Consider the following 24,591-nt stretch of genomic DNA (forward strand, 5'->3'; position numbering starts at 1 on the left):
GGACACGGGTTCGTGCCCTGGTCCGGGAGGATCCCACATGCCGCGGAGCGTCTAGGCCCGTGAGCCATGGCCGCTGAGCCTGCGCGACCGGAGCCTGTGCTCTGCAACGGTAGAGGCCGTAACAGTGAGAGGCCCGCGTACCGCAAAAAAAAAAAAAAAAAATTCCCGCTGGAATGTAACTTCCACCGGGGCAGGATTCTATCTCTGGTTCGCAGCTATATGCTGAGGGACTAAAACAGTGCCTGGCACATAGTAGGGGCTCAAAAAACATTTGCTGAATGAATGAATCAATGAATGAATAGCCATACTCCAAGCCTACTCTCCTCCCTTGTGCATACCCTACTTGGAACGGTTGTTGCTGAAGGAAATCAACTAGCCTCGAACTTGACGCACAGTAGGCGCTCAACATGTTGTGTTTTTCCTTCCTCTCCACAGGAGACCGGGTCCCCAGGCGACCGCAAAAGGGGGTTTTTGTTCCTTGCCTCTTCTCCACCTCCCTTCGCCCCCGCGGGCCCCACGGGGTCTTGGGGAGCAAGTGGGCCGGGGAGGCGGGTGGGAGCGGAGCTACGAGGCGGGGAGAGGCGCGGGCGGACTGACAGGCGGCTAGCGCGGAGCCGTTCTCCCCGCTTACGTAAGGCGCGAGTCCCGCGCGGCCGGCCGGGGCTCCGAATGGGGGCGGGCGGAGGCGGCACCGCCCAGCGGGATCCGGGCTGGAAGCCTTGCGGAGCGCCGCGTCCCGGCGGAGGTGTGTGTTTATTTGACTGCTCCGGGTGGAGAGGCGCCGAACTCCGGCTCCTTACAGCGGAGAGCGCATCCGTCAGCCCTCGGCGGAGGTGGGCGCTGGGCCGTCCGCGCGGGCGGCAGCCGCTGCGACTCCCCGGGAGGTGACAGCCGCCGGGAGGGGCCGAGGCGCGGACCAAACGCTGCCCACGTGCGGGGACCCGGGTTGCGGCTCAGCCCCCAGTTCTCCCGGGGCGTGGGCGACTGGAGGCGCGCCTAGAGTCACCGCCTAGCCCGGCCCCCCCACTCGGGGGAGGCTGGCGTGGGGATGCCCTACTCCCTCCTCGGACGGGGCGTGGGGCGCGAGGTTTAGGAAGGGATCGAGGTGGGGCGGTCCGGGTGGACCTCCGAGCCCCCGACGGCTGCCCCCGCCAGGGGCGGGCGCTCGGGCGTTCGCTAGAATCGCAGCGTGGGGCGAGGAGGGCGGGGAGGTGTAGCGTGGCGCTTACTCCGCCTTCTAGCCGCCCCGGCGCGGGGCGGAGGCGAGGGGTTGTCTCAAAAGTCTCTCCTTCCCCTGCAGGGGCGGCGGCAAGTCCCCGCGCGAGCTCAGGGTGTCAGAGGCTGAGGCAGAAGAAGCAAAGTTCCCAGGGCTTCTTCGAGGCCGCTGTCCGGGTTGCCAGTTCGGCTTCCCCCTCCTCGCCAAGGCAATGGCTTCCAAACTCCTGCGCGCGGTCATCCTTGGGCCGCCCGGCTCGGGCAAGGGCACCGTGTGTCAGAGGATCGCCGAGAACTTTGGCCTCCAGCATCTCTCCAGCGGCCACTTCTTGCGGGAGAACATCAAGGCCAACACGGGTGAGGACGTGCGGAGGCGAGGGGCGGGGTGAGCCGACGCGGGATCGGGTGAGGCTGGGAGGCAAAGGCAAAGGGCCGGCGAGGGGCCGGGTCTCTTCGGTCCCCGGGCGCCCTTCCCCCGCCCGCGTGTGGTAGTGCAGGCTCCTACGTGCCGGGGCGCATGCAGCCGGTGGCCCGCTGCCGTGCGGCTTAACCGCGCCAGGGAGGAGGCCGAGGCTAGTTGGGAGGAGGGTGGGAGGTGCACGCGGCCCCTCTCTCCGCGCGGGCTGCTTTTGCCGTGGCGAGAAGCCGGTTACCACCCAGCTGAGGAGCGAGATCCAGGCATCTGAAAGCCCCGAGCTTCCCTCTCGCCCAGCTTCCTTAAGGCCAAGCCATCCCCGTCCCTCGGCCGCCTCCTACCCCGTCTACTGCGTCCCTGGTGACCCAAAGCGTCCCCTCCTCTCGCCCGAGCCCCCCGGGCCGAGCGCCGCCCACCTGTGGGAGTCGGGCGGGGCCGCGCGCTGGGGAACCTGTGGCGCCGCGGGGCTCGCAGCCGCGCGCTGCTCCAGACCCTCCGCTCCGCCTGGGACCTCTGGGCAGAGCCCTGGGTGGCTTTGAAAGGCCTGTCTGTTCCCTGCCGCCTTCTAAGGTAAACTCTCACCACTCACTCCCCCCTCCTCTTCAAGCCGGGGCCTGGCCGTTAGGAGACAAGGAGACTCGTTCTGATAAATTACATTTTGAATCCAGCTTCCCTGGAAATGGCTTCTTGAGAATGCCTCCTTTGGCTTGCGTGGTGAATTGGGGGCTATAGATCTCCTGCTCTCTTAGCCTTTCAGTACGGCCCTTCTCCCCTCTCCTCCCACCCCACGTTCACACCAGTTCATAATGAATTGGCGTTCAAAGGCGAGAGGGAGCTGTGGTGCTCCTGCGAGGTATATATACATGGCCCTTCTGGGATGCAGGTGCTCACGATTAGCAACTCCTTTATGAAAACTTGTTATTGCAGACGGGGTGCTTCACTGTGGCTTCTGTTCTCATCAGTGTCCTAGGTGGTTATGGCCTATTATGGGCTAATTATCCAGGGATCTTCATTACAGAAGCACAGATTAGTTTGGTGAGGTAGGTGGAGGACGGTGCTGGAAAACAGAAAGCCTGAAAGCGGGGAATTAGGATGTATCTCAAAGGCGGAGTTTTATTCATTATCTCTTAAGCAGGTTGTAAAAAAGCAAGCTTTTATTTTGATCTTCAAGAATCCTGTCACCCACCCTCAACATACACAAGTCCGAGTTCTGTGTACCAGATTGCACCTGGAATTTTCTCTTGTGGGTATTGTTACCACGATTGGGTCTATTTTAATTTTAATACCACATTCAAATGCATTTTATTCCTTCCGTGTTTGGAATGCAGTTTGGGCAGGGGTGAGAACTCTGTGAGAGGGAAGGCTGGCTCTCTACCCAAGGGTTTTGTGGTCAGGTGGGGCTTCTCGTGGTAGGCATAATGAGGGGAGGAAACTGCTGGGTGGGAGCCCATTTTTCTGCATTCTCTATAGCAACTGACTTGGTAACTTGTTTCTTCTGGCATGAAGGGCTTCACACCATCCATCCTGGTTCTGGATTAGTGGCTCTTTCCATTTTTAAAAAGAATATGATGGGAAGTAGTTGATTTCTGCACTTTTTTAGGGGTTTTGAAAACTTTCCACTTGCTGTTTTCCTTTATTTTGTTCATTTTAACTTTCCTTTGTTCTGAATTTTAGTTTCCATTCTCTTTCAAATGCTTTCACTTCCCTCCCAGTGTTTCTCCCTGGAGTAAGAAGTGACTCTGCAATGTTTAAATTATCTTTTTCTGTTGGGATCAAGTAGTTTATGCATGAACAATTAAAAAGCTTTATCCGGGAAAGAAGAAGAGGAGGAATAAAGGACAGTGATTCGTTTTGAAAGTGGCCTGTTTCTAGTGGACTTGGAGGGTGTTCTCAGATTATTTTTTCTCTCTCAGAAGGTCTAAGAGTCTTACCGGCTCATTGCCTGGTAAATAAGAAAACATTCCACAGCATTTATTTTTTCTGTTAGCTGCTGTTTGCTTTTCCCTAATTTCCTGGTAGAGAAGCACAAGGATCCCTCTGTAGGTACCCCTTTATAGCTGAAGGTTTGAAGGAGATGATGAAGCACAGCAAAACCCCAGGAAATAAAACCTTGGTAGGAATTTAAGTTGGAAAGTAGCTCAGGCCATCTGCTGCAGCCTGGATTGGGGCATACTCCTGTCCACGAGGTTTTCCTGCAGCCACTCCCTGGTGGCTTCTCCAGGGAAGGGCTGGCTACTCTTTGCTTTTGGGCAGTCTTCCCTCACCTGCCCTGGCAGAATTCGTCTCTTTCCTCTGCACCTAGCCTGTGGATTCTGTTGCTGCAGTCACACACAGTTATGATGCAGTGCAGCAAATGCCTTCTGATTTATCCAGTAGAGACTTACTGAGTACCTGCTATATATATCAGTGTTCTAGGGGCTGGGGACTAGAGTGATATTTTTTCTACCTTTACCATGTTCCAGTTTCCACTGAGAGACTTAAAGGACAGGGATCTGACAAATTGCCTAATGCATAAAAGGAGTTCAACAAGTCTGATGAAGGCATGGGTCACGGATTCTATCTACATTTTTCCCAGAAAGAATCAAACAGCCTCTAGCGATCAAGTCCATTTTGCTTAATTAGCTCTATGATTTATGGTAAAAGTTTGTATTTACTGTGGATCTGAGATTAGCCTCATGATAGATGTCACCCGTTGGCTTTGCCTAGTCTGCCTGGAGTAGTGCAGGCTGAGACTTATCAAATACCTTATTTGAAGACCCACCCCCAAGTCTTTGGCTTACATTTTCTTTAGCAAGTGAGTGAGTAAATAGATGGGAGAGCTCTCTTAGGCTGCCAGAAGCAGGGTCCTACAGTCTGTCATAAAGAATATTAGCTTTCCTTGGGGCTTCCCTGGTGGCGCAGTGGTTAAGAATCCGCCTGCCAATGCAGGGGACATGGGTTTGAGCCCTGGTCCAGGAAGATCCCTCATGCCGCGGAGCAGCTAAACCCGTGCATCACAACTACTGAGCGCGCCTGCCACAGCTACTGAAGCCTGTGTGCCTAGAGCTGGTGCTCCTCAACAAGAGAAGCCACTGCAGTGAGAAGCCCGCGCACCGCAACGAAGAGTAGCCCCCGCTCACTGCAACTAGAGAAAGCCCGCACAGCAACGAAGACCCAAAGCAGCCAAAAATAAATACATTTATTAAAAAAAAAAGAATATTAGCTTTTCTCTATGTGTGTGTGCGTGTGTTGTTTGCAAGCATATGCATGAGCCTGTGTGGGCGCGCGAGTGCATGCGCACACACAGGAACACACTGAGCTGGCACTCAGTAGTGAGTTCCATTAAAATTTATATTTAGTGGTGCCTTCTTTTGTTGAGTGATGGGTGACTGAAACTTCCTTCTGAAGGGTGTGAGAATCCTGTTTTAAGGATTATACTGGATCTACTATCTCAAGTGCAGGAAAATTGGAAAGTTTCCATTTGGAAGCATCCTGGACTTGAGAAAAGATGTTCAAGAACAAACCTGTTTCTGCTCTTAATATTAACTGCAGCTCTTGCTGAGGTTTGCAGATGGGACTGGCATTTCAAATTAGTCAATGGGCTGAGCCTCTCCTCTGAAAAGATGACCTAGTTCAGAGGGCTTAGGGGTTTTTTGTTTTTTGTTTTTTTACACTCATTAAGTATAAATGTGTGTCTTTTCTTATGTAAGAATGAAAACTTCTGAGAATTGGAGAAGTATTAAAGAGACTGATGTTCAACAATGTATCTAAAACAACTTTAAATAGTTCATCTTTTTGTAGATCATACAAAGTCTTGGCTTATTCTGCAATATCTGGAGTATGGTATATTCCTTTTTTTTTCTCCCCTAGCTTGGTGAGACTCGGAATGTAGCCCAGGTCAAGGGTCTGACCAGCTTGGAGGCCTCTGTCCAGTCTACAGGTCCACTTCTACATCCCCCTACTTTTTCTGGTTTCTTTGTCTGAGGGTTTTCACGTATACTTCGGGAGAACTATTTGACTTGAATAAGGTGGCCCATGACAGTAAGACTGACTTTGTCACATTCACAGCTGAATCTGAGCATCCTTCCGGTGTGGTCATTTTTTAAAGTAGCTTTTTCTGATCAAAGTCACGCCTTGTAGAAAATTTGGAAAATGTGAAGCTGTGGAAGAAACTGAAAAGGCAAGTGAAAATTACCCACAATTCCACCCCAACACTTGGAAATTCCACAGAAGTTATTTTACTTTTTTTCTTTTCTGTGTATTTGCCCCACTACCCCCAACAAACTCGGTGTCCTATTAGTTGATAACGGTTCCCCCTCCCACTTAGATATGTATTGTAAGCATTTTCCTGTGTTCTTAACGCTTCTTCAAAAACATTTAAAATTTCTGTATTATAGTCCGTTCAGCAGATATTTTTTTGAGTATCTTTTGAGTACTCAGATATCCCTTTGTTCTTTTTTTTCTTCTTTTTTTGTCTGTGTCGGGTCTTCGTTGCTGCATGCAGGCTTTCTTCTAGTTGCAGCGAGCAGGGGCTACTCTTCATTGCAGTGTGCGGGCTTCTCATTGTCGTGGCTTCTCTTATTGCAGATCACGGGCTCTAGGCATGCGGGCTTCAGTAGTTGTGGCTCGTAGGCTCAGAAGTTGTGGCTCACGGGCTTAGTTGCTCTGTGACATGTGGGATCTTCCCAGACCAGGGCTCGAACCTGTGTTCCCTGCATCGGCAGGTGGAGTCTCAACCCCTGCGCCACCAGGGAAGTCCCTCCCTTTGTTCTTAGAGGTGAGAGTCCACAGCAAGGTGAGGGGATGCGGACATTGAGGAGACAGGAGATAGCACATATGGAATAAGCAGCATAGTATTTGATAAAGGTGCCTGTTATGAAGGAAATGAAAGGGTGATGAGTTAGTGATGAGGCTAAGGTGATTATCCTAAGTTGTGTGATTAGGGAGTGCCTCTCTGGGAGGTGAGTAACCGCAGGGATGAACATATAATGATCCAGGAGTGGAGTGTTCCAGGGAGAAGGGACAGCAAGTTTGAAGGCCCTAAGGTGAGACTAGCACAGCTTGTTTGAGGAACAGAGAGACAGGGAATATGATTGGTGCCTGGTGAGCAAGGGGGGTGTGGAAGGAAGTCATGTGGAGCCTTGAGGGTCCTGGGAAAGATTGGACTTTAAAGGCACTGGAAAGCTATTGAAGGGTTTTATAGGACAGCAGCACGAGTGGATTGACCTTCTAAAAGTTGACTTGGGGTTCTGTGTGAGGTGACAAGGGTGGTACCAGGTGGATGAAGAGAGTGGACCGTGGCTTGGACTGGGCGGTGGCAGTGAGAAATGAAGGGCTTTAGGGTGTGTATGAAGGCAGGGCTGACTGGAAGGCATGAGTTGGCTCTGAGGGGTGATGGAGGCAAAACAGTGCACAGTGAGTCCTAGGATTTTGGCCTGAGCCTCTGTGTCAGATGTACCTTAGGGTTGAACTAGAGTCTGCCTAACCAGTGTGGTATGGAACACTTGGGTTATTTGCTGTTTAGTAATGCTCTTATGAACATCATTGTATGTAAACCATTGAGCAGATATCCTCTCCTTGGGATAGGTTACTGGGAATAAAATGACTGGATCAGAATAGTTTTTTAAAAAATATATTTTATTTGTTTAGTTTCACTGGGTCCTAGGTGTGGCAATTGCGGCTCGCAGGCTCCTTAGTTGCAGCTCGCCAGCCCCTTCTTTGTAGCTCGCCAGCCCCTTAGTTGTGGCATGCAAATTTTTAGTTGTGGCATGCATGTGGGATCTAGTTCCCTGACCAGGGATCGAACCCAGGCTCCTGCATTGGGAGTGCAGAGTCTTAACCACTGTGCCACCAGGGAAGTCCCCAGAATCGTTTTTAAACCATAGGGTAATGAGAGGTTTGGTACAATATTGCTTCTGTTTTATGTTTTGGTTTTTTGGTCCCAGGCATGTGGGAACTTAGCTCCCTGACCAGGGATCAAACCTGCACCCCCTGCATTGGAAGGTGAAATCTTAACCACTGGACTGCCAGGGAAGTCCCACAAGAGTTTTAAACTTAGCTTACAAACATCCAGACAAGGTTTTGGTGTAAAGGTATCTAATAGGTGCTACTACTATATTCATGTAATTTTTGGCTTACTAAATATTTTATTTAAGTACAGACATAGATACACATACATTTGTACCTATGGGTTTTTTTTTTTTCCAGCCATGCCTCATGGCTTGTGGCATCTTAGTTCCCCAACCAGGGATTGAACCCCGGGCTCTCAGCAGTGAAAGCGTGGAGCCCTAACCACCGTACCACCGGGGAATTCTCGGTACCTATGTATTTAAACTCTTTCCTTGTTTTTCTGATTCTAGAAATAGTTTGTATTAAGTTATCAAAGGTTTAGAAATCCAAGAAAGATAAGGAAGCAATAAACTTGTAATCACACTAACTGGGAGGAAAAAATACTGTTAATACTTTTTATATGCAGTATATCTTCCAGACTGTTTTTCAAGAATATATTATGTATTACTATTTTAAAAATTGCTTGTTTATTTCACAATGTATCATTTAATATTTTACAATGTCATTGAAGTCTGTTCTTTAATGTGAGTTTAATGCTTTGTACTATTTCAATATAATTTTTATTCCACTCTTGATTTTTTGAAAAGGTAATACATGCAGATGGTAAAATTTTCAAATACACTAGGAGTGGAGTGGAAGATCTCTCTCCCATCCTGCCCTCTGGTTCCCCAGTTACTGTCCTCAGGGATACCTACCTTTTTACTTTTCTTGGATGTTCATCCAAAGAATTTGTGTATACATATATCTCATGTATGTATAGTGGTGCCTCTTTTAAAAAACATGTACACATATATACTTTGTTTTGCCTTCTTTTTTTTAAAACTTTGAAGTATAGCTTCGACATTGGTTTCTACTAGCACTTATCAACCTACCACATTCTTTAAAAAAAAAGGCTGGATGCATAGTCTTATTGTACAACTGTACCATTGTTTCTTTAACCAACCATTCTCAGGTGTTTTGGTCTCCGGACCTTTTAACATATAAAAATCACTGAGAACCCCAAAGAGCCATTTTTTGTTGTTGTTGGGGGTAGGAGTTTATTAATTTATTTATTTTTGCTGTGTTGGGTCTTCGTTTCTGTCCGAGGGCTTTCTCCAGTTGTGGCAAGTGGGGGCCACTCTTTATCACGGTGCGCGGGCCTCTCACTGTCGTGGCCTCTCTTGTTGTGGAGCACAGGCTCCAGACGCGCAGGCTCAGTAGTTGTGGCTCACGGGCCTAGTTGCTCCGCGGCGTGTGGGATCCTCCCAGACCAGGGCTCGAACCCGTGTCCCCTGCATTAGCAGGCAGATTCTCAACCACTGCGCCACCAGGGAAGTCCCTAAAGAGCCTTTTTTTATACAGGTTCTCCCCGTAGATACTAACTGTATTAGAAATTAAAACTGAGAAAATTTAAAAATATTTACTAATTCATTAAAGCTAACAATAATAAACCCATTACATGTTAACATATGTCTATAAAAACATAACTATTTTCCAGAACATACGCAATGAGAAAGAGTAGTTTTGTTATGAGTATTTGCAAATCTCTTAAGTTTGGCTTAATAGAAGAATGCTGGATTCTCACATCTGGTTCTTCACTCAGGCGGTGTGCTATTTTGTTTTGGTTAAAGTATTGGAAGACTATGTGTCTTCACCCAGATATGTCGTTAAAGGGGGAACTCACAGACTCCTGGAAGGGTCTCATGGACCCTCAGGGATCCTTGGACCATACTTTGAGAATGGCTGGTTTAACCGGTCCCCTGTGGATGGGAGGGTAGGTTATTTATAGTCTTTCAGTATACAAAGCATGCTGGGCTGAATGTCCTGTAAATATGTCTTCCAACAAATGTGCGAGTGCCAAGCAGTGTTGGCTTATGGGACAGAAAGAGGTGAGACAAGGTCTGTTCCCTGAAGGAGCTGCTAAGTTTATTGGGAGAGGCAGTCAGGCAAACAAGTATGAAGTCGTGAAAGGGAGCAAGATGAGCGTTTGTAGGTCCTGGGGACATAGGGAAGAGGCAGCCTACCTGGCATTTAGGAGGGGGTAGGGTTTGGGAAGGCTTTTTAGAGCTGGAGGAGACTCCTGAGCTGAGTTTTGACAAATGAGCCCATCTGCAAGGTGAGGAAAGGTGGTTGTTGCCACACAGAATCGGAACTCCCCCTCTAGAGCTTGTTTGTGGTTCACAGGGATCTTTTGTGTGCTTTTGTGGCTTGATCACACCTTGTATAATATCGTTTCAGACCTCATTCATCTCTTAGCTGTACGTACCATCAAAGGAAAGGGTTATTATTATACCTGCTCCAGATCACCTTTTCCAGTTTCCATTACTTGTGCTTACCTTTAAGATACATACACAGAGCTTCCCTGGTGGCGCAGTGGTTGAGAGTCCACCTGCCGATGCAGGGCACACGGGTTCGTGCCCCGGTCCGGGAAGATCCCACATGCCGCGGAGCGGCTGCGCCTGTGAGCCATGGCCGCTGAGCCTGCGCGTCCGGAGCCTGTGCTCCGCAATGGGAAAGGCCACAACGGTGAGAGGCCCACGTACCGCAAAAAAAAAAAAAAAAAGATACATACACATATGGTACCAGGAAACCTTTAATCTTCTGCCTCAGGCTTCCTGGAACTCACGTGATGGCAACTGATCATGAAACTAGTAAACTGGGTACTAGACTATTAGCTATAAATCCACCCATTGGGAAGGGCATATAGAGTTGCCTCTTAAATTGTTGAATGGTATGTAACAAGTAAATTGCCAAGTAAATTGTTACATGGTATTATGCTAGTCTGCTCAGTAGCACTCTGTGTGGTCCATGTTGTGAGAAGATTTAAGACTCAGAAATTGTTTTTCTTGTAAAGTTTTAGACAGTATGCTTTCACAATGGATCAGATAATATCAACTACATATTGTCTTTTATCAAACTAGATAGATACACATTTTTATTCATATATTTTTAAAGCAGGTAGTAGAGGCTTTGGATTACTCTGCCTTTTTCCCTCCACCACTTGGTATTTAGTTCAGGTTGGCCTTTAAGACATAGTACAAAAGGTCTCATTTGTAGAGCTTCCTGCAGTCCAGTTAGATGGCTGATGTTATATTTTAACAGTCTCACTCCAAGTTCCAAGAGTTCTTGTACTGGTTAAACGACAGGTCCAGCAGCAAGCATCCCTTCCTTAGCCAGAAAGACTGATGGTATTGAAATAATGCAAAGTCAGTCCTGCTCATCAAATTCCCAAGAAGCTAGAAATCAACTATTTTCTGTACTAAAGCACTTTTTTGTATCACAGCAACCTGTGACCCTGGCACTTTGTAATTCTTGTGACTGTAATTCTTGTGACTTGATCGTTGTAACTAACGTTTGCAGTGGGTCAAGCATGCGCTAGGCCCTGCAGGGGCTAATGTACGCACATTCTCTAGTTTACACACACATCTACAGGGCAGTTGGAATACATCATTTTACAAATAAAGAAATGACCTCAGAGAGGTTGAGTTACTTACCTTAGGTTAAACAGTTAGTTAAATAGAGAAGCTAGCATTCAAACTTGGGACCACATGGCTGGGATTAAACTTCCCATTATGTCGTGCTGCTATGCAGGTACTCCAGTAACTACTGAAACTCCACTTCATGTCTTAGAAATGCCACACTGGGACAGGAATGGCAGGGAACCTTTGCAGCTTAGTTCTCCACAAGTCCACTGAGATTCGGCTTTAAGGGTGACCTAGAGATATGTGGTTTGTTCTTATCATTCTGTCCTTAAAACATTAAAAAAAAAAAGCTAAAAAAGGACCCACTTCCTCCTTTCTCCTAAATAAAGGGCCAGAAAAGGTCTGAAATAGAAACCATGTGTAATTGTGAGGAGGCAGAAATTGCTTCTCATCAAAATGGTAAGATTTCTGGAATAGTACCTGCACTTGTTTTTTTATTAGTTGTTTGACAGATGTTTCTATGCCTGCGTTAGGTGGGGGGAGGCATGCACAAGTGCCCTTGAAGCATTTATGGTTTAAGATTCAAGTTCTCGGTTCCACGTTATAGTCCTATGAGTCACGGTGGGGTGTATGTGGGTGAAGTGTTGGTCACGGACACGGTCGGGGAGGGTGTTATGCAGAGGTACCTTTCTCCCATAATGCCTTTCACACTTCCATTAATTTCTCAGTCTGTTTTCAGTCCCATCACTTCCATGAAGCTTTTCCACAGCTGTTGCAGCTACATGTCAGTTTCTAATCTGGAATTTCTCTCATCCCCATCTGTACCTCTAACATGGCATTTATTAATACCTCCCTGTGAGATGATCTATTTCATAACTTCAGTTACAATCTTTCACCATCTGAATAGTACGTTCAATAGCGTCAGTGCAGCTCAACAGATGTTTTGATAGCCTATTAGGGCAGGAGGGACCAACAAAGGAAAAATAATCAAGATAAATGGTACACCTTATGCCTTATAAGTACTATGAAGAAAATGTAATAGTACAGTGACAGTGACTGGGAAGACCACTTGGGAGTGTGAAGTTGGAGGAGGGCTGTCTGAGGAGATGATGTATAAGCTGAGCTCTGAACATGCGTGTGGAAGCCAGGTATATGTAGACTTGGGCAGAGGGAAGACCATGTGACAAGACTGTAATATAGGAGTGAGCTTTCCTTGAGTGGAGAGGAGAGGAGGCAGGTGTCTCAGGAGCACTGTTGAGTGTGGAGGAGATGGCAGAAAAGGAGGCTGGAAAGGTAGGCCTAGGGCCTTGCAGGCTGGCCAGGAGTTTGGGCTTCATTATAACTGGATGAGAAGTGATGGGGTTTGTTGTTGTTGTTTTTTGTTAGCTTTGTTCACTTTTTATATATAACAGCTTTACTGAGATATAACTTGCTTATAGTAAAGTTTCTCCTTTTAGAGTGCACAAAGCAGCGCCTTTTAGTATATTTTATAGAGCTGTGCAACCATCACCACTATCTAATTTCAGAACATTTTCATTACCCCGGAAAGAAGCCCTGTACCCATTAGCAGTCATTCCCCATTCCCCCCTCCCTCCAGGCCCTGATAATCACTAATCCACTTTCTGTTTGTATGCATGTGCCTTTTTTGATGTTTCGTATAAATGGACTCATACAATATGTGATTTTTTTGGAGCTGGCTTCTTTAACTTTGCATGTTTTCAAGATTCAACTATGTGGTAATATGATATGTATCAGTACTTCATTCCTTTTTATTGCATGATAATACTCTGTTGGATGGCTGTACCACATTTTGTTTATTCTCTCATTTGCTGATGGACACTTGGGTTGTTTCCTGCTGTGAACCTTAGTATACACGTTTTTGTGTGGACATATGTTTTCATCTCCCTTGGGTGTATACCTAGCAGTGGAATTGCTAAGTCATGTGGTAACACTATGTTTAACATTTAGAGCAACTGCCAAATTATTTTCTAAAGCAGCTGCATCATTTCATATTCCCACCACCTATGAATTGAGTTTTCCAGTGTTTTCACATCCTCATCAGTGCTTGTGATTGTCTTTTTCTTTTTTCTTTTAGCCTCCCTTGTGGGTGTGAAGTGGTGTCTCATTGTGGTTTTGATTTGCATTTCCTTAAGGACTAACGACGTTGAACATCTTTTCTTGTGCTTCTGACCATTTGTATGTCTTGTCTTCGTTGGAGAAATATCTTAATCACTGGACCGCCAGGGAATTCCCTGTGAATTGTCTTTTTACTTTCTTTTTTTTAAAAATAAATTTATTTATTTATATATTTATTTTTTGGCTGCATTGGGTCTTCGTTGCTGTGTGCAGGCTTTCTTAGTTGCGGCGAGCAGGGGCTACTCTTCATAGCGGTATGCGGGCTTCTCATTGTGGTGGCTTCCCTTGTTGCGGAGCATGGGCTCTAGGCACGTGGGCTTCAGTAGTTGTGGTGCATGGGCTTAGTAGCTTTGTGGCATGTGGGATCTTCCGGGACTAGGGCTCGAACCTGTGTCCCCTGCATTGGCAGGCGATTCTTAACCACTGTGCCACCAGGGAAGTCCTACTTTCTTAATGGTGTCCTTGGAAGCATAAAAGTTTTGAATTTTGATGAAGTCCGGTTTACCTGTGTTCTTTTCTTCTTTTGCTCTTGTGATTTTGGTGTTGTGGCTAAGATACCATTGCCTCATCTAAGGTGAAGCCACTGTTTTTAAATATGGAATTGACAATCTGGTTCACATTTTTTTAAAATTAGTTTTTATTGGAGTATAGTTGCTTTACATGATTCACATTTTTTAATAGATCACTCAGGCTGTTTGGAAACTGGACTGGATGGTTCTAGAGTGAAACTTCCAAAGACAGGTAAGAGGTTGTTACAGTATCCACAGACAAATAGGTAGACTTTAAACTTCAGTTAAGTATTTGTTTAATCAAGGTATTCTAATAGCATCCTGTTAGATGGGATGTTTCTCAGGGAAGTTCATTTGGAAGTACCCATGTAGGTTTGGCATAGCAAGTAGTTGGCACGGAGGTTGGCTCCATGGCATAGAGGAAATATAGTTGGGCTTTGGAGTCATGCATACCTCGGGCTCGACCTCTAGTAATTGTGTTGTCCTTCTGTTTTCCTTTGAATTTGTCTTGTTTCCATTCTTGTCCAAACAAAAATACTTACATTAAAGTTAGGTGTGTGCCTCTTTTGGAAGACTCCCTTAACGTAAAATAGCTTTTTAAAAGTTGTGTCATCATTAAAAAGGACAGTTTTCTAACTTTACCTATTTGTCTGATTGGATAGATTTTTCTCAAGGTCTTTTAATATCCAGGGTAGCTGACATATCTGATTCAACTTTTGCTTTGCTTGGTTTTCCTAAATTCTAACACAACTGCTTCTGTAGTTTTTCTCCTACATGACCCCTGTAGATCTTGGTAAAAATAACCCATGTGGTTTGCAGGAGAGCTATAAAATATTGATTGTATATATGAGTATAGTTTCCCAGTTTTCTTAAATGGTGACTATAAATACCAACCCAGGACATAATTTAGTTTTTCCAAGAGGGAGACTGATTTTCAACTTGCATTACTTCAGTGGGCTTAGTTTTTTTAAAAAAATCAGGGGTACAGCTTGGATTGAGATGAAAGTGCAAAACCTTTTCATTGAGCTCATAGTTTTGTTTCAGTTTTCTGGGGTTCTTAGGAACTAAACACTATGCATAACAATGACTATTAGTTTAATTATTTGTTCCATTTCTTAACATCTTAGAATTGGAAGGGATTTTAAGTCCTTCTGTCCAAGTGGCCATTCTGCGCTAGATCCCCTCTATAGAAGCTGACAGCCAACTTGCAGGCTCTTTCATTGCTGGACAGGTCTAATTGTTGGAAGATTTTTTTTCCTTATACTGATATGAAAGCCAACTCCTTGAAACTGTCATCCACTTATCCAGCTTCAGTCTTTTGGTGTCACATAAATTAAACCCACTAGCTCTTCAGATAATTGAAAATAGTTGCTAGGCACCGCTTCCCTGACTTAAGTTGCCTTTTTTTCCCCCCAAGAGAAACAGCCCTAGTTCCCCCAGCCATTCTCCCCATGATACCATTTCTAGATTCTTTTGCAGCCTGATTTCACTACGACCCTTTTAATCTGCAATGGCCACCCTTCCGAACAACTGGCTAAATGTGGCAGGATCATTGTAGCTATGTTACCGGAAAGCCAGGTTCATGTCTTGGTGGGTGTCAAGCCAAAACACACAACCAAGGTGAAGAATGGGAGATGGAAGGACTTCTTATTACTTTACAGCAAGTAATTTGGGATCTTTCTGAAAGCAGCATCCCCAACAGCAAAACTGGGGAAGTTTTAAGCTAAGGGGACATGCATATTCATGAAGGGGCTTGAGCAGAGGAGAATTCAGCTTAGAATTGGGGCAAAGGTCTAAGTCTTGGTTGATTGAAGCCTAGTGGGTCAACATCATCATCCTGTCCTCCACCTGGGTGGGGGCTTCAGTTGCTGCAAAACTCAAATATGTATATTGTGTTTTGTATCCCTTGAGGAGGAAATAGGACTCTGCTTTATCACTGGACTATTGTTTGACTGCCTTTTCTCTGTTCCTACATTCCTTTGTTCCCTTAAGATCATTGATTACTGAGACCTGTTCAAGGGCAAGCATTGTGGCCAAGGCTTAGATCACAAAATGGCTTAGGCCAAAATGGGTTCTCTCATGTCAAGAAAGCCATTCCTAGTTCTTTTTCTCCGGGACCTTCTAACCTATCTGCTTACAGTTAGAATAGATTTACTTCTGTATCCTACTCTAAATGAACATGTCATTTGGGAGTATTTCTGAACATTGTCCTGCAGTGCACAGTGTAGTTCAAGTAGCCTTGTAAAGCTGACAGTATTTGAGGGTATGTACTAGGGTCATCTCAGACCTAAGTACAGACACCAGCTACTCCAGACTACTCAACTCTATAGTCCTGTCCTTGAGTGAGGGTCCAGGGATCCTCTCTCTTCCTTGGCTCCTTCTGAAGGTTAGAATAGCTAAAAAATTAGGGACAAATTAGAAAGATTCCAGGACGAATTCCAGATGGAATTAATCACTTAGTCTAAAGATTGCAGGACACGGATCAGCGATGAACAACTCATGACTAAATTTACCCAGATTGTCATTAATTATAGTTTCTTTGGATTGTTTTCCACATATTATTTTATGAAACCCAGGACTGTAGAGACTTAGGTTACTGAGTGAGAGTTGGAGTGCCTGATGCACGGTGAGGCCAAATGAACGGAGAAGTCGGAGTTTGGAGCAGGCAAAGTTTTATTGCAGGGTCAAGCGTGGAGAACGGGTGGCTTGTGCCCCAAAACCCCTGAACTTCCTGATGGTTTTTGGGGAAAGGTTTTTTTTTTTTTTTTTTGTGGTACGCAGGCCTCTCACTGTTGTGGCCTCTCCCGTTGCAGAGCACAGGCTCCGGACGCGCAGGCTCAGCGGCCATGGCTCACGGGCCCAGCCACCCCGCTGCACGTGGGATCCTCCTGGACCGGGGCACGAACCCATGCCCCCTGCATTGGCAGGCGGACTCTCAACCACTGTGCCACCAGGGAAGCCCTGGGGAAAGGTTTTTATAGGCAAAATTTGGGGTGAGGGCTGCAGGGTGTGTGACTTCCTTCTGATTGGCTGGTGGTGAGGTAACAGGGCGGTGCTCCAAGAATCTTGAGCTCAGCCTGAAGTTACGTTCCTCCACCTTCCACCTGTGTGGGGCCTTAGTTCCTGCAGAAGAACTCAAAGATACTGTTATGCATATCCCTTGAGGAGGAACCTGGATCCTGCTTTAATCCCTGCACTGTAGTTTCTTGATTGTGCCTCCTTTGTTTCTTCATTCCCTATTTCTCTGATTAGTAGCTGTTTGAACCTGCCCTTTGGAACTCAGGGAAGGTTTAGGAGGCTGAAGCCTTTATCCTGCAAATAAGAAATGGGGACCTGGAAAGGCTTTTGTGCCCAGGAGCTCCCCACAGGGTCCTGCTCAGTTTCACTTATGCTAAATATTTTAGCGATGCAAAGCTCTGAGATGTAGTCTTTAAGAGTTTGGGCTCTGACCTACATAGCTAGGTTTGGAATCTGACTTGGCCACCCTACCTGTATGAACTTGGGTAAAGTAGCTAACCTAACCCTAAACTTCTTGTGTAATGGTAGAGCTACCTCACAGGGTTTCCTTGTGCGTATTAAGTTAATATGAGTTGGCAGGGCTGAGGCTAGGATGAGATGAGCAAGGCATTTTCCTTGAGTAAAAGATTTAAAGGGGTGCCAAAAAAATCAATAAACAAGGTGAGTCGTAGTGTAATGCAGTAAAATGAACAAATGCCAACATTTTAAATAAAGACCAGATCCGACAGGACTGAGATTAGGGTGAGGTGAGTGAGAATGAGTTGTGTGCAGGGTTGGATCCTCTTCAAAATTTTCATAGTTTTTCATCATGGACTTTTTCCTGAATTTGATATTTGAAAACACTGGATTAAAATATCTATCTTGGTTACTAGAGCTTGTTTTCTCTTGTACCCTCTCCAATTTTTTGCCCAAGGTGAGTGCCCTGGTTGCAGGCAAATGTGTTGTGTGTTGATGTCTGTTTGTAGTTATGCAGGGATGCAAGTCTGTTTGCAGTTATGCAAGTTATGCAAGTCTGTTATGTAGTTATTGCAGGGATGTTAGTTTTGTGGAGGAAATGCATTCTAAGAGCCTTGTGGAAGGATTACTTTCCCCAGCCTAGATATTTCTGTGACGTTATCTCAGAGTGCCAGTCCAAATCTCGTAATCAAGGTCAGTTTTAGGTTTCCAAATGTCATGCTTCAAACACTGCTGAAGTTCACACCCCAGAGAATAAAAAATGCATGCACTGAGCTTATGTCTAGGGGAATCCAGCCAAACCAAACAGCACTGCAACATTGATTCTCCTCAATGGTGGGGATTGTGAAAGACAAACACAGATGGTGGCTGAGCCGGAGCTGGAACTACTGTTAGTCGGTAGGAGATGTTCTAAGTGACAGAAGGCAGGACCCCACTGGGGGTTGGGAAGTGGTGTTTCTAGAAGTTGAATTATGGTGATAGAGTCTTTCTGTAATTCTGGTTCTGCTCCAGTTTGCCTTTAGTTATACAGGCCTGATGCTTTTTTTTTTTAAATTAATTTATTCTTGGCTGTATTGGGTCTTGGTCGCTGTGCAGGGGCTTTCTCTAGCTGCGGCGAGCGGGGGCTACTCTGTCGCGGTGTGCAAGCTTCTCATTGCGGTGGCTTCTCTTGTTGCGGAGCACGGGCTCTAGGCGCGTGGGCTTCAGTAGTTGTGGCACACGGGCTCAGTAGTTGTGGCTCGTGGGCTCTAGAGTGCAGGCTCAGTAGTTGTGGCACATGGGCTTAGTTGCTCTGCGGCATGTGGGATCTTCCTGGACCAGGGCTGGAACCCTTGTCCCCTGCACTGGCAGGCGGATTCTTAACCACTGCGCCACAAGGGAAGCCCCAGGCCTGATTATAAACATGTCCTGCAAATCTTTTTCATAGTTAGTGACCAGTGAAGGGCAAAAAAAAGCTGCAGAATGTTTTAAACCATGTTCTTGACAGTCCAGATGTTACATAGGCAAGGCAAGCTATCTGCTGGGCACCACCCTATTGCAGTAGTCTTTCCTTCTTTCCTTATACAGATTTATCCAATGTTGCTTTTCGCACAAAGTAAGAGAAATAGTTGTTCTTAAAAGGTTACGTGAACTGGGTGGGTGTTGTTGATGCTTTGCATAAAATACGTAAAACTAAATAAACTAATAATCACCATAGCAGTTTTCATTGGCTTTGATTAGGTTTAAATTTACCTGCAGGTTTTCTCATTTTGTTTTTATGTTCCAAAGAGTGGAATCCAGTTATATACTTGAGAAGTGGAATGAGTTAAAACATAACTTCATTTTGTTGGCTGCTGCCAGACAGTGGTGCTTTGCTGTGTCGAGGTGGCTCTATTGCATGAATTTGATCACTTTTAGAGACTCCAGGTATCTTCTGGCTTAGCATTTAAAAAAAAAAAAAAAGGGATGAGAAATTCTTGTCTCAAAAGAGTGTATGTCACCTTCTTTGTACCAGTTTTTAGAGAACAGCTGTGGCAGTTGCTGAGCTATATATGTCTGCTTTGTTTTCCTTCTTTCATTTGGTGGGTGGAGAAAGTGTGAAAGTTTTAAGTTGAGTCTAAAATTGTATATCTGGTGGAGCATTCAATTGCATGTATGTGCATATCTAGCAGAAGATGTAGAGACCTGAGTGCATATTCCACGCTCAAGTGTAGTGTAGAATTCAGCTTCATCGAGGGGCCAGCAAACCAGTGGCCCTTTCATTTACAAGGGAAACATCCTCAGTTATTGAGGAACTCCTTTTGGAATAGAGGCAACTAACTGGGCATACATTGTCCTAGCCTGAAAGCAATCCTTTGGTTTAATGGGCGGAGGTTTATGTTTCCTGTTGGGTAATTTACCAGCTCATCTTCAGATTAGTTAGTGAGGTAAGACTTCCAGAGTCAGAGAGTGAAATCCAGTGCTTTCTTCTCTTCTTCCTCATTACTTCTGCTTCTGGGCCAGCTTGGACTGAGTTTTAAAGAGATTTGCAAACCACACATCTTGGTCGTTAGTGTTGAGTCATTACGATGTGTGGCCTGGTAGTGACTGTGCTCAGGCATAGACGTGCTCTCATGGTGTGGGTGATGGGCAACCCTGGGGAACAGTCTGTGGCACTTGGCTGGTCCTCCAGCATTATCTGTTGAGTTAGGAAGACTCAGGTTCCCATCACCTGCTTGGTCAGTACACAGCATTTCACTCCACCATCTACGGTACTGGCCACTCTCTAATCACTCCTTTTTCAGACTTCACGCTTCCCTGGAATTCTTCACTTCTGCTTTTCAGTCTCATAAGGGCTGCCGTCTTCTGCATTCCTCACTCCTTGTTGGACATTAATCTTCTTCTTCCAGAGGACTCCTAATCTAAGGTGGTTGTATTAAAGGTTTGGGGGTGATGAAGGTTAGAGGCTGGCATAAGCAACATCTTGACATGGCATATTATTATTATTTTTGGCCACACCACGCAGCTTGTGGGATTTTAGTTCCCCAGTCGACCAGAGATCGAACCCGGACCCCCCTGCAGTGGAAGCATGGAGTCTTAACCCCTGGACCGCCAGGGAAGTCCTGACATGGCATATTAGACACCACTGTCTGAAAACCTGTCTGCCATTCCCTACACACCCCTTTAGCCCTGCCTGCCCCTCTCCTACCTTCAAGTTCAGTTTACCTTCCTGTTCTTCTCCCTTCTGGAAATTTTGCTCTTTTTCTATCTACCAGCTTTCAATCATCCAAAACCTGTTGTTACTTTCTTATCCAGAGCAGTTTACGTTTTCAGCGTCTACCCCACAGATAAATCCTAGCCCTACCTTTGCTGAGCCAAAAACTCATTAAATTGCTTTCCCTGAATGAAGTGTAGACATAGGCTTTAAAACTTTAGTGTGTTTTATAAATCTTATTAAATTTTAGGTAAAAGTTTCTTATGTCCCCTCAAGTACTTCTAAGAAAGAGAAGAGTATTATTAAGACTCAGTTTCCCAAGACTTCCCTGGTGGCGCAGTGGTTAAGAATCTGCCTGCGAATGCAGGGGACACGAGTTCAAGCCCTGGTCCAGGTAAGATCCCACATTGCTGCGGAGCAACTAAGCCTGTGCGCCGCAACTACTGAGCTCGCGTGCCACAACTACTGAAGCCCATGTGCCTAGAGCCCGTGCTCCACAACAAGAGAAGCCACCGCAATGAGAAGCCCGCGCACTGCAACGAAGAGTAGCCCCCGCTCACCACAACTAGAGAAAGCCCCTGCGCAGCAACAAAGACCCAACACAGCCAAAAAAAAATAAATTTATTAAAAAAAGAGACTTAGTTTCCCTTTGCCTAGGACAGACCCTCAAGTGTCAGGGTTTATTTATTTATTTTTCTTGCTACATTTTGCTTTCCTTCCTTTTTAAAAAATTCTATTTTTATTTGTTTACTTATTCAACTTTGAAAACCTCTTGAAGGCATCCTTTGCTCCCTGAGGCTTAGTTTAAGTCACTCATCTAGACCAGACCTGCAGTTGAGATGTTCTCAGTTCAGAAGGGGAGAGGGCAGATGGCTGAACAAAGGATGGCACTCTGGGAGGAATTGGGAGGAAGAGACTAGTTGCTTGAGGAAGTGGAGAGAGGCTTGGAGGCAGGGCCAGGGAATCCAGCACTTACTGGCATGTAAGATACAGGCTCTGGGAATGCATCGCCTGGGAAGCTAAAGCACTTCGTATCTCCATTTCTTCAACTATAAACCAAGGATAATAATGGTACTACCTCTGGGACTTCCCTGGAGGTCCAGTGGTTAGCACTCTGCTCTTCCACTGCAGCGGGCACAGGTTCAGTCCCTGGTGAGGGAACTAAGATCCCACATGCTGTGTGGCGTGGCCAGAAAAAAAAAAAAAAAAATGGTACTACGTGTTAGCCTTGTTGTAAAAATCAAATGAGACAATGCATATAAGTGGCTTGAGTAGGGCTTGGCCCAGTGTTTAATTTTTTTAATGTGACCCATAATAAGGTTGAAATAAATTTCTAGGCCCAAGATGGAATTGCTTCTGCTTGGTGTGCCACACCAGCAAACCGAAACTCAGGTAAGTTTCGTGTCCATGTCAGTGTTCTGCTTGACCGTAAACGTGGTACATCCAGTCAGCCAGTCCCCAAATGCCAAGCCAGCTCTAGGTCTTCTCACCCTAAACCAGATCGACCGACGATGTGGCCCCAGCCAATCAGATATCTTTTTCTTGTCTCTTCCTTGTTCTTTATTCTTTATCCTATAAAGGGCTTCCTGCCTTCTGCCCCATTTTGCAGTTCTCTGAAAGGAGACTGTCTCCTTTATGAAGTGTTTTAAGTTTGTCTGTATCACCTAAATTGTCATCTTTAATCATTTTTTGAACAGTAGGAATTAGAACCTTGCAATTAACTATATACATACAAATACATAAAATGACATACATTTAAAAAATTTGTAATACTCTCCCTTTTTGTGTACAAAACACTTTTTAATTTCAAAACCAGAATTGTGATACTGACAGCAGTTTGACAACCACTGGTCCAGCACTTAAGTGTTTAATGACTGTTGCCTCTGGTATTTTCCCCCATTACACTCTATCTATCTGTCTGTCTGTCTATCTCTCTGTCTGTCTATCTTATCTATCTATTTTAAATTGACCTGATTTTATTTTATTCATTTATTTTTATGGAGGTATAGTTGGCATACAACATTATATTAGTTTCAGGTGTACAACATAATGATATTTGTATATCTTATGAAAAGATCACAGTAAGTCTCGTTAACATGTCACATAGTTAACAGAATTAATTTTGTTAATTCACATCTCTCTCGTGATGAGAACTTTTAAAATCTACTCTCTTAACAGCTTCTCAATATGCAGTACAGTATTATCAACTGTGTGGCTGCCATGCCGTACATTACATTCCCCATGACTGACTTATTTTACAACTGGAAGTTTATACCTTTTGAGCCCCGTTACCCATTTTACACATCCCTCACCCCCTTCCTCTGGCAACCACCAGTCTGTTCTCTGTGTCCACGAGCTTGGTTGGTTTTCTTTGTTGTTTTTTTTAGGTTCCACATATAAGAGAGAGCATATGGTATTTGTCTTTCTCTGACTTCCTTCTCTACTTTTATTTATTTATTTAATTTTTGGCTGTGTTGGGTCTTAGTTGCAGCATGTGGGATCTTCGTTGCAAAGCACGGGCTTCTCCCGTTGTGGCACATGGGCTCAGTAGTTGCGGTGCGCGGGCTCTCTAGTTGTGGCTCTGGCGTTCAGCAGTTGCGCGCACAGGCTTAGTTGCCCCGTGGCATGTGGGATCTTAGTTCCTGGAACAGGGATCGAACCTGCATCCCCTTTATTGGAAGATGGATTCTTAACCACTGGACCACCAGGGAAGTCCCTGTCTGACTTACTTCACTTAGCATGATGCCCGGAAGGTCTATCCATGTGGCAAATGGCAAGATTTCCTTCTTTGTTATGGCTGAGTAATATTCCGCTGTGTGTGTGTGTCTGTGTGTATATGAGTGTGTGTGTATGTATGTATGTAAGTATGTATTTCTCTCTCACCTTTCCTTTATCCATTCATCTACTTATGGACCTTTAGGTTGTTTCCATATCTTGGCTATTGAACTGTAGTGAACATGGGGCTACATAAGTCTCTTCAAGTTGGTGTTTTCATTTTCTTTGGATAAATACCCAGGGTGGAATTGCTGGATCATATGGTAGTTCTGTTTTTGATTGTTTGCAGAACCTCCGTACTGTTTTTCATATGACTGCCCTCTGGTATTATTATTGTTGTTGTTGTTGTCCTTGCTGGTGTTAAAGGATGATTGCATGTCGGCCTTCTCAGTGGACCACGTGACCCCACTGGGAGCCCCAGCAAAAAGAGTGGGAGCGGCAGCTGTTTCCCTCCTTCTCATTCCCTTTGTTCGCAGGACTCTCTCCTACCATCCACGGGAGGCTGGGGAACGTGTACCTCTTCGGTGTTCTTGGAGTAGTGCTTGACCAGAATATTGCCGGAAAGCTATGACAAAGGGAGGGAAAAGGGAGGGAGGCAGAGAGAGAGAGAAAAAAAGTCCCCCATGGGCAGCAGTAGCAATCCATTCTGTGTGAGCAGATGGCACTGGAGGAAACAGCAGCTTCCCTTGTACAGATCTGCAGCCAAGATCCTGCCCAGAGAGGCAGCCGACAAGACGCCTGGTACAGCCAGATTCCACACCCGGGATCTTCTGCAATGGGAAGGAGTTCCTTTTTTGTTGCTTTAAAAGTGAAATTCCTCCCTGTCCTCTGAATGGGGCTAGTAGTTGGGTTGTGATAAGGTCACAGGGGAGTTGAGAAAATCTAGAGAGCTTGTAAGATTTGAAGTATGATCCCACCCCTTGGAGCTGAAAGTACCCGGTGTGGTGGATGCCAAGGCAGACTTGCAGAACTTGAGCTTGAGGAGATGGTTAAATGCTCTGGGTCTAAAACTCATCTTTGATTTTGGTAAACCTTGTGGATTACTATTACTTGCCTTTCCCCATTTGTTCCCTTGCCCAGATTCTGTTGCCTTCACCCCAATCTTCTTTTTCTCCTTTGCTGCTTACATAAGGCAGCGTGTGGTCCTTCTCCAGATGTTCATGGTGTGTCTATAAATGCATGTGTTCCTATTCTAGGCCAAGAAAATATTCCCGACATAGGACATCCAGATTTTTTTTTGGCTTAATGAAATTCCAGTATCTTTTTCTTTTCACGATTTATTTAAAGTCTTAAAATGAAGTTACTGTACCATTTGATTCTTTGAATCTGTGTGTGTGTGGGGGGGGGGGCGGTCACATAATTGACCTGCTAGTGGGATGAGAAGGCTTAAGGGTATTCCTTGTGCTTAGATATTGGATCACCTTCTTTCTCAGTAATGCTAGCCCC

General features: G+C 45.5%; 1 protein-coding gene across 5 annotated transcripts in view; it reads left to right on the plus strand.

The window, feature by feature from the left end:
* The first annotated feature begins 712 nt into the window (after positions 1-712).
* AK4 (adenylate kinase 4) overlaps positions 713-24,591 on the plus strand; it is a 76,839-nt gene continuing 52,960 nt past the window's right edge. For 3 of the 5 annotated variants that reach the window (XM_079920624.1, XM_079920626.1, XM_079920627.1), the window contains exons 1-2: positions 713-745; positions 1,301-1,572. In XM_079920624.1, coding sequence (XP_079776750.1) covers positions 1,428-1,572 — 145 coding nt within the window. In that variant the 5' untranslated portion in view covers positions 713-745; positions 1,301-1,427. Of the gene's footprint in view, positions 746-775; positions 834-1,300; positions 1,573-2,018; positions 2,201-24,591 lie in introns of those variants that run through there. The other 2 variants (XM_079920625.1, XM_079920628.1) reach the window with 2 other exon arrangements.

Source organism: Stenella coeruleoalba (genome assembly GCF_951394435.1).
Source record: "Stenella coeruleoalba genome assembly, chromosome: 1".
Classification (NCBI taxonomy): domain Eukaryota; kingdom Metazoa; phylum Chordata; class Mammalia; order Artiodactyla; family Delphinidae; genus Stenella; species Stenella coeruleoalba.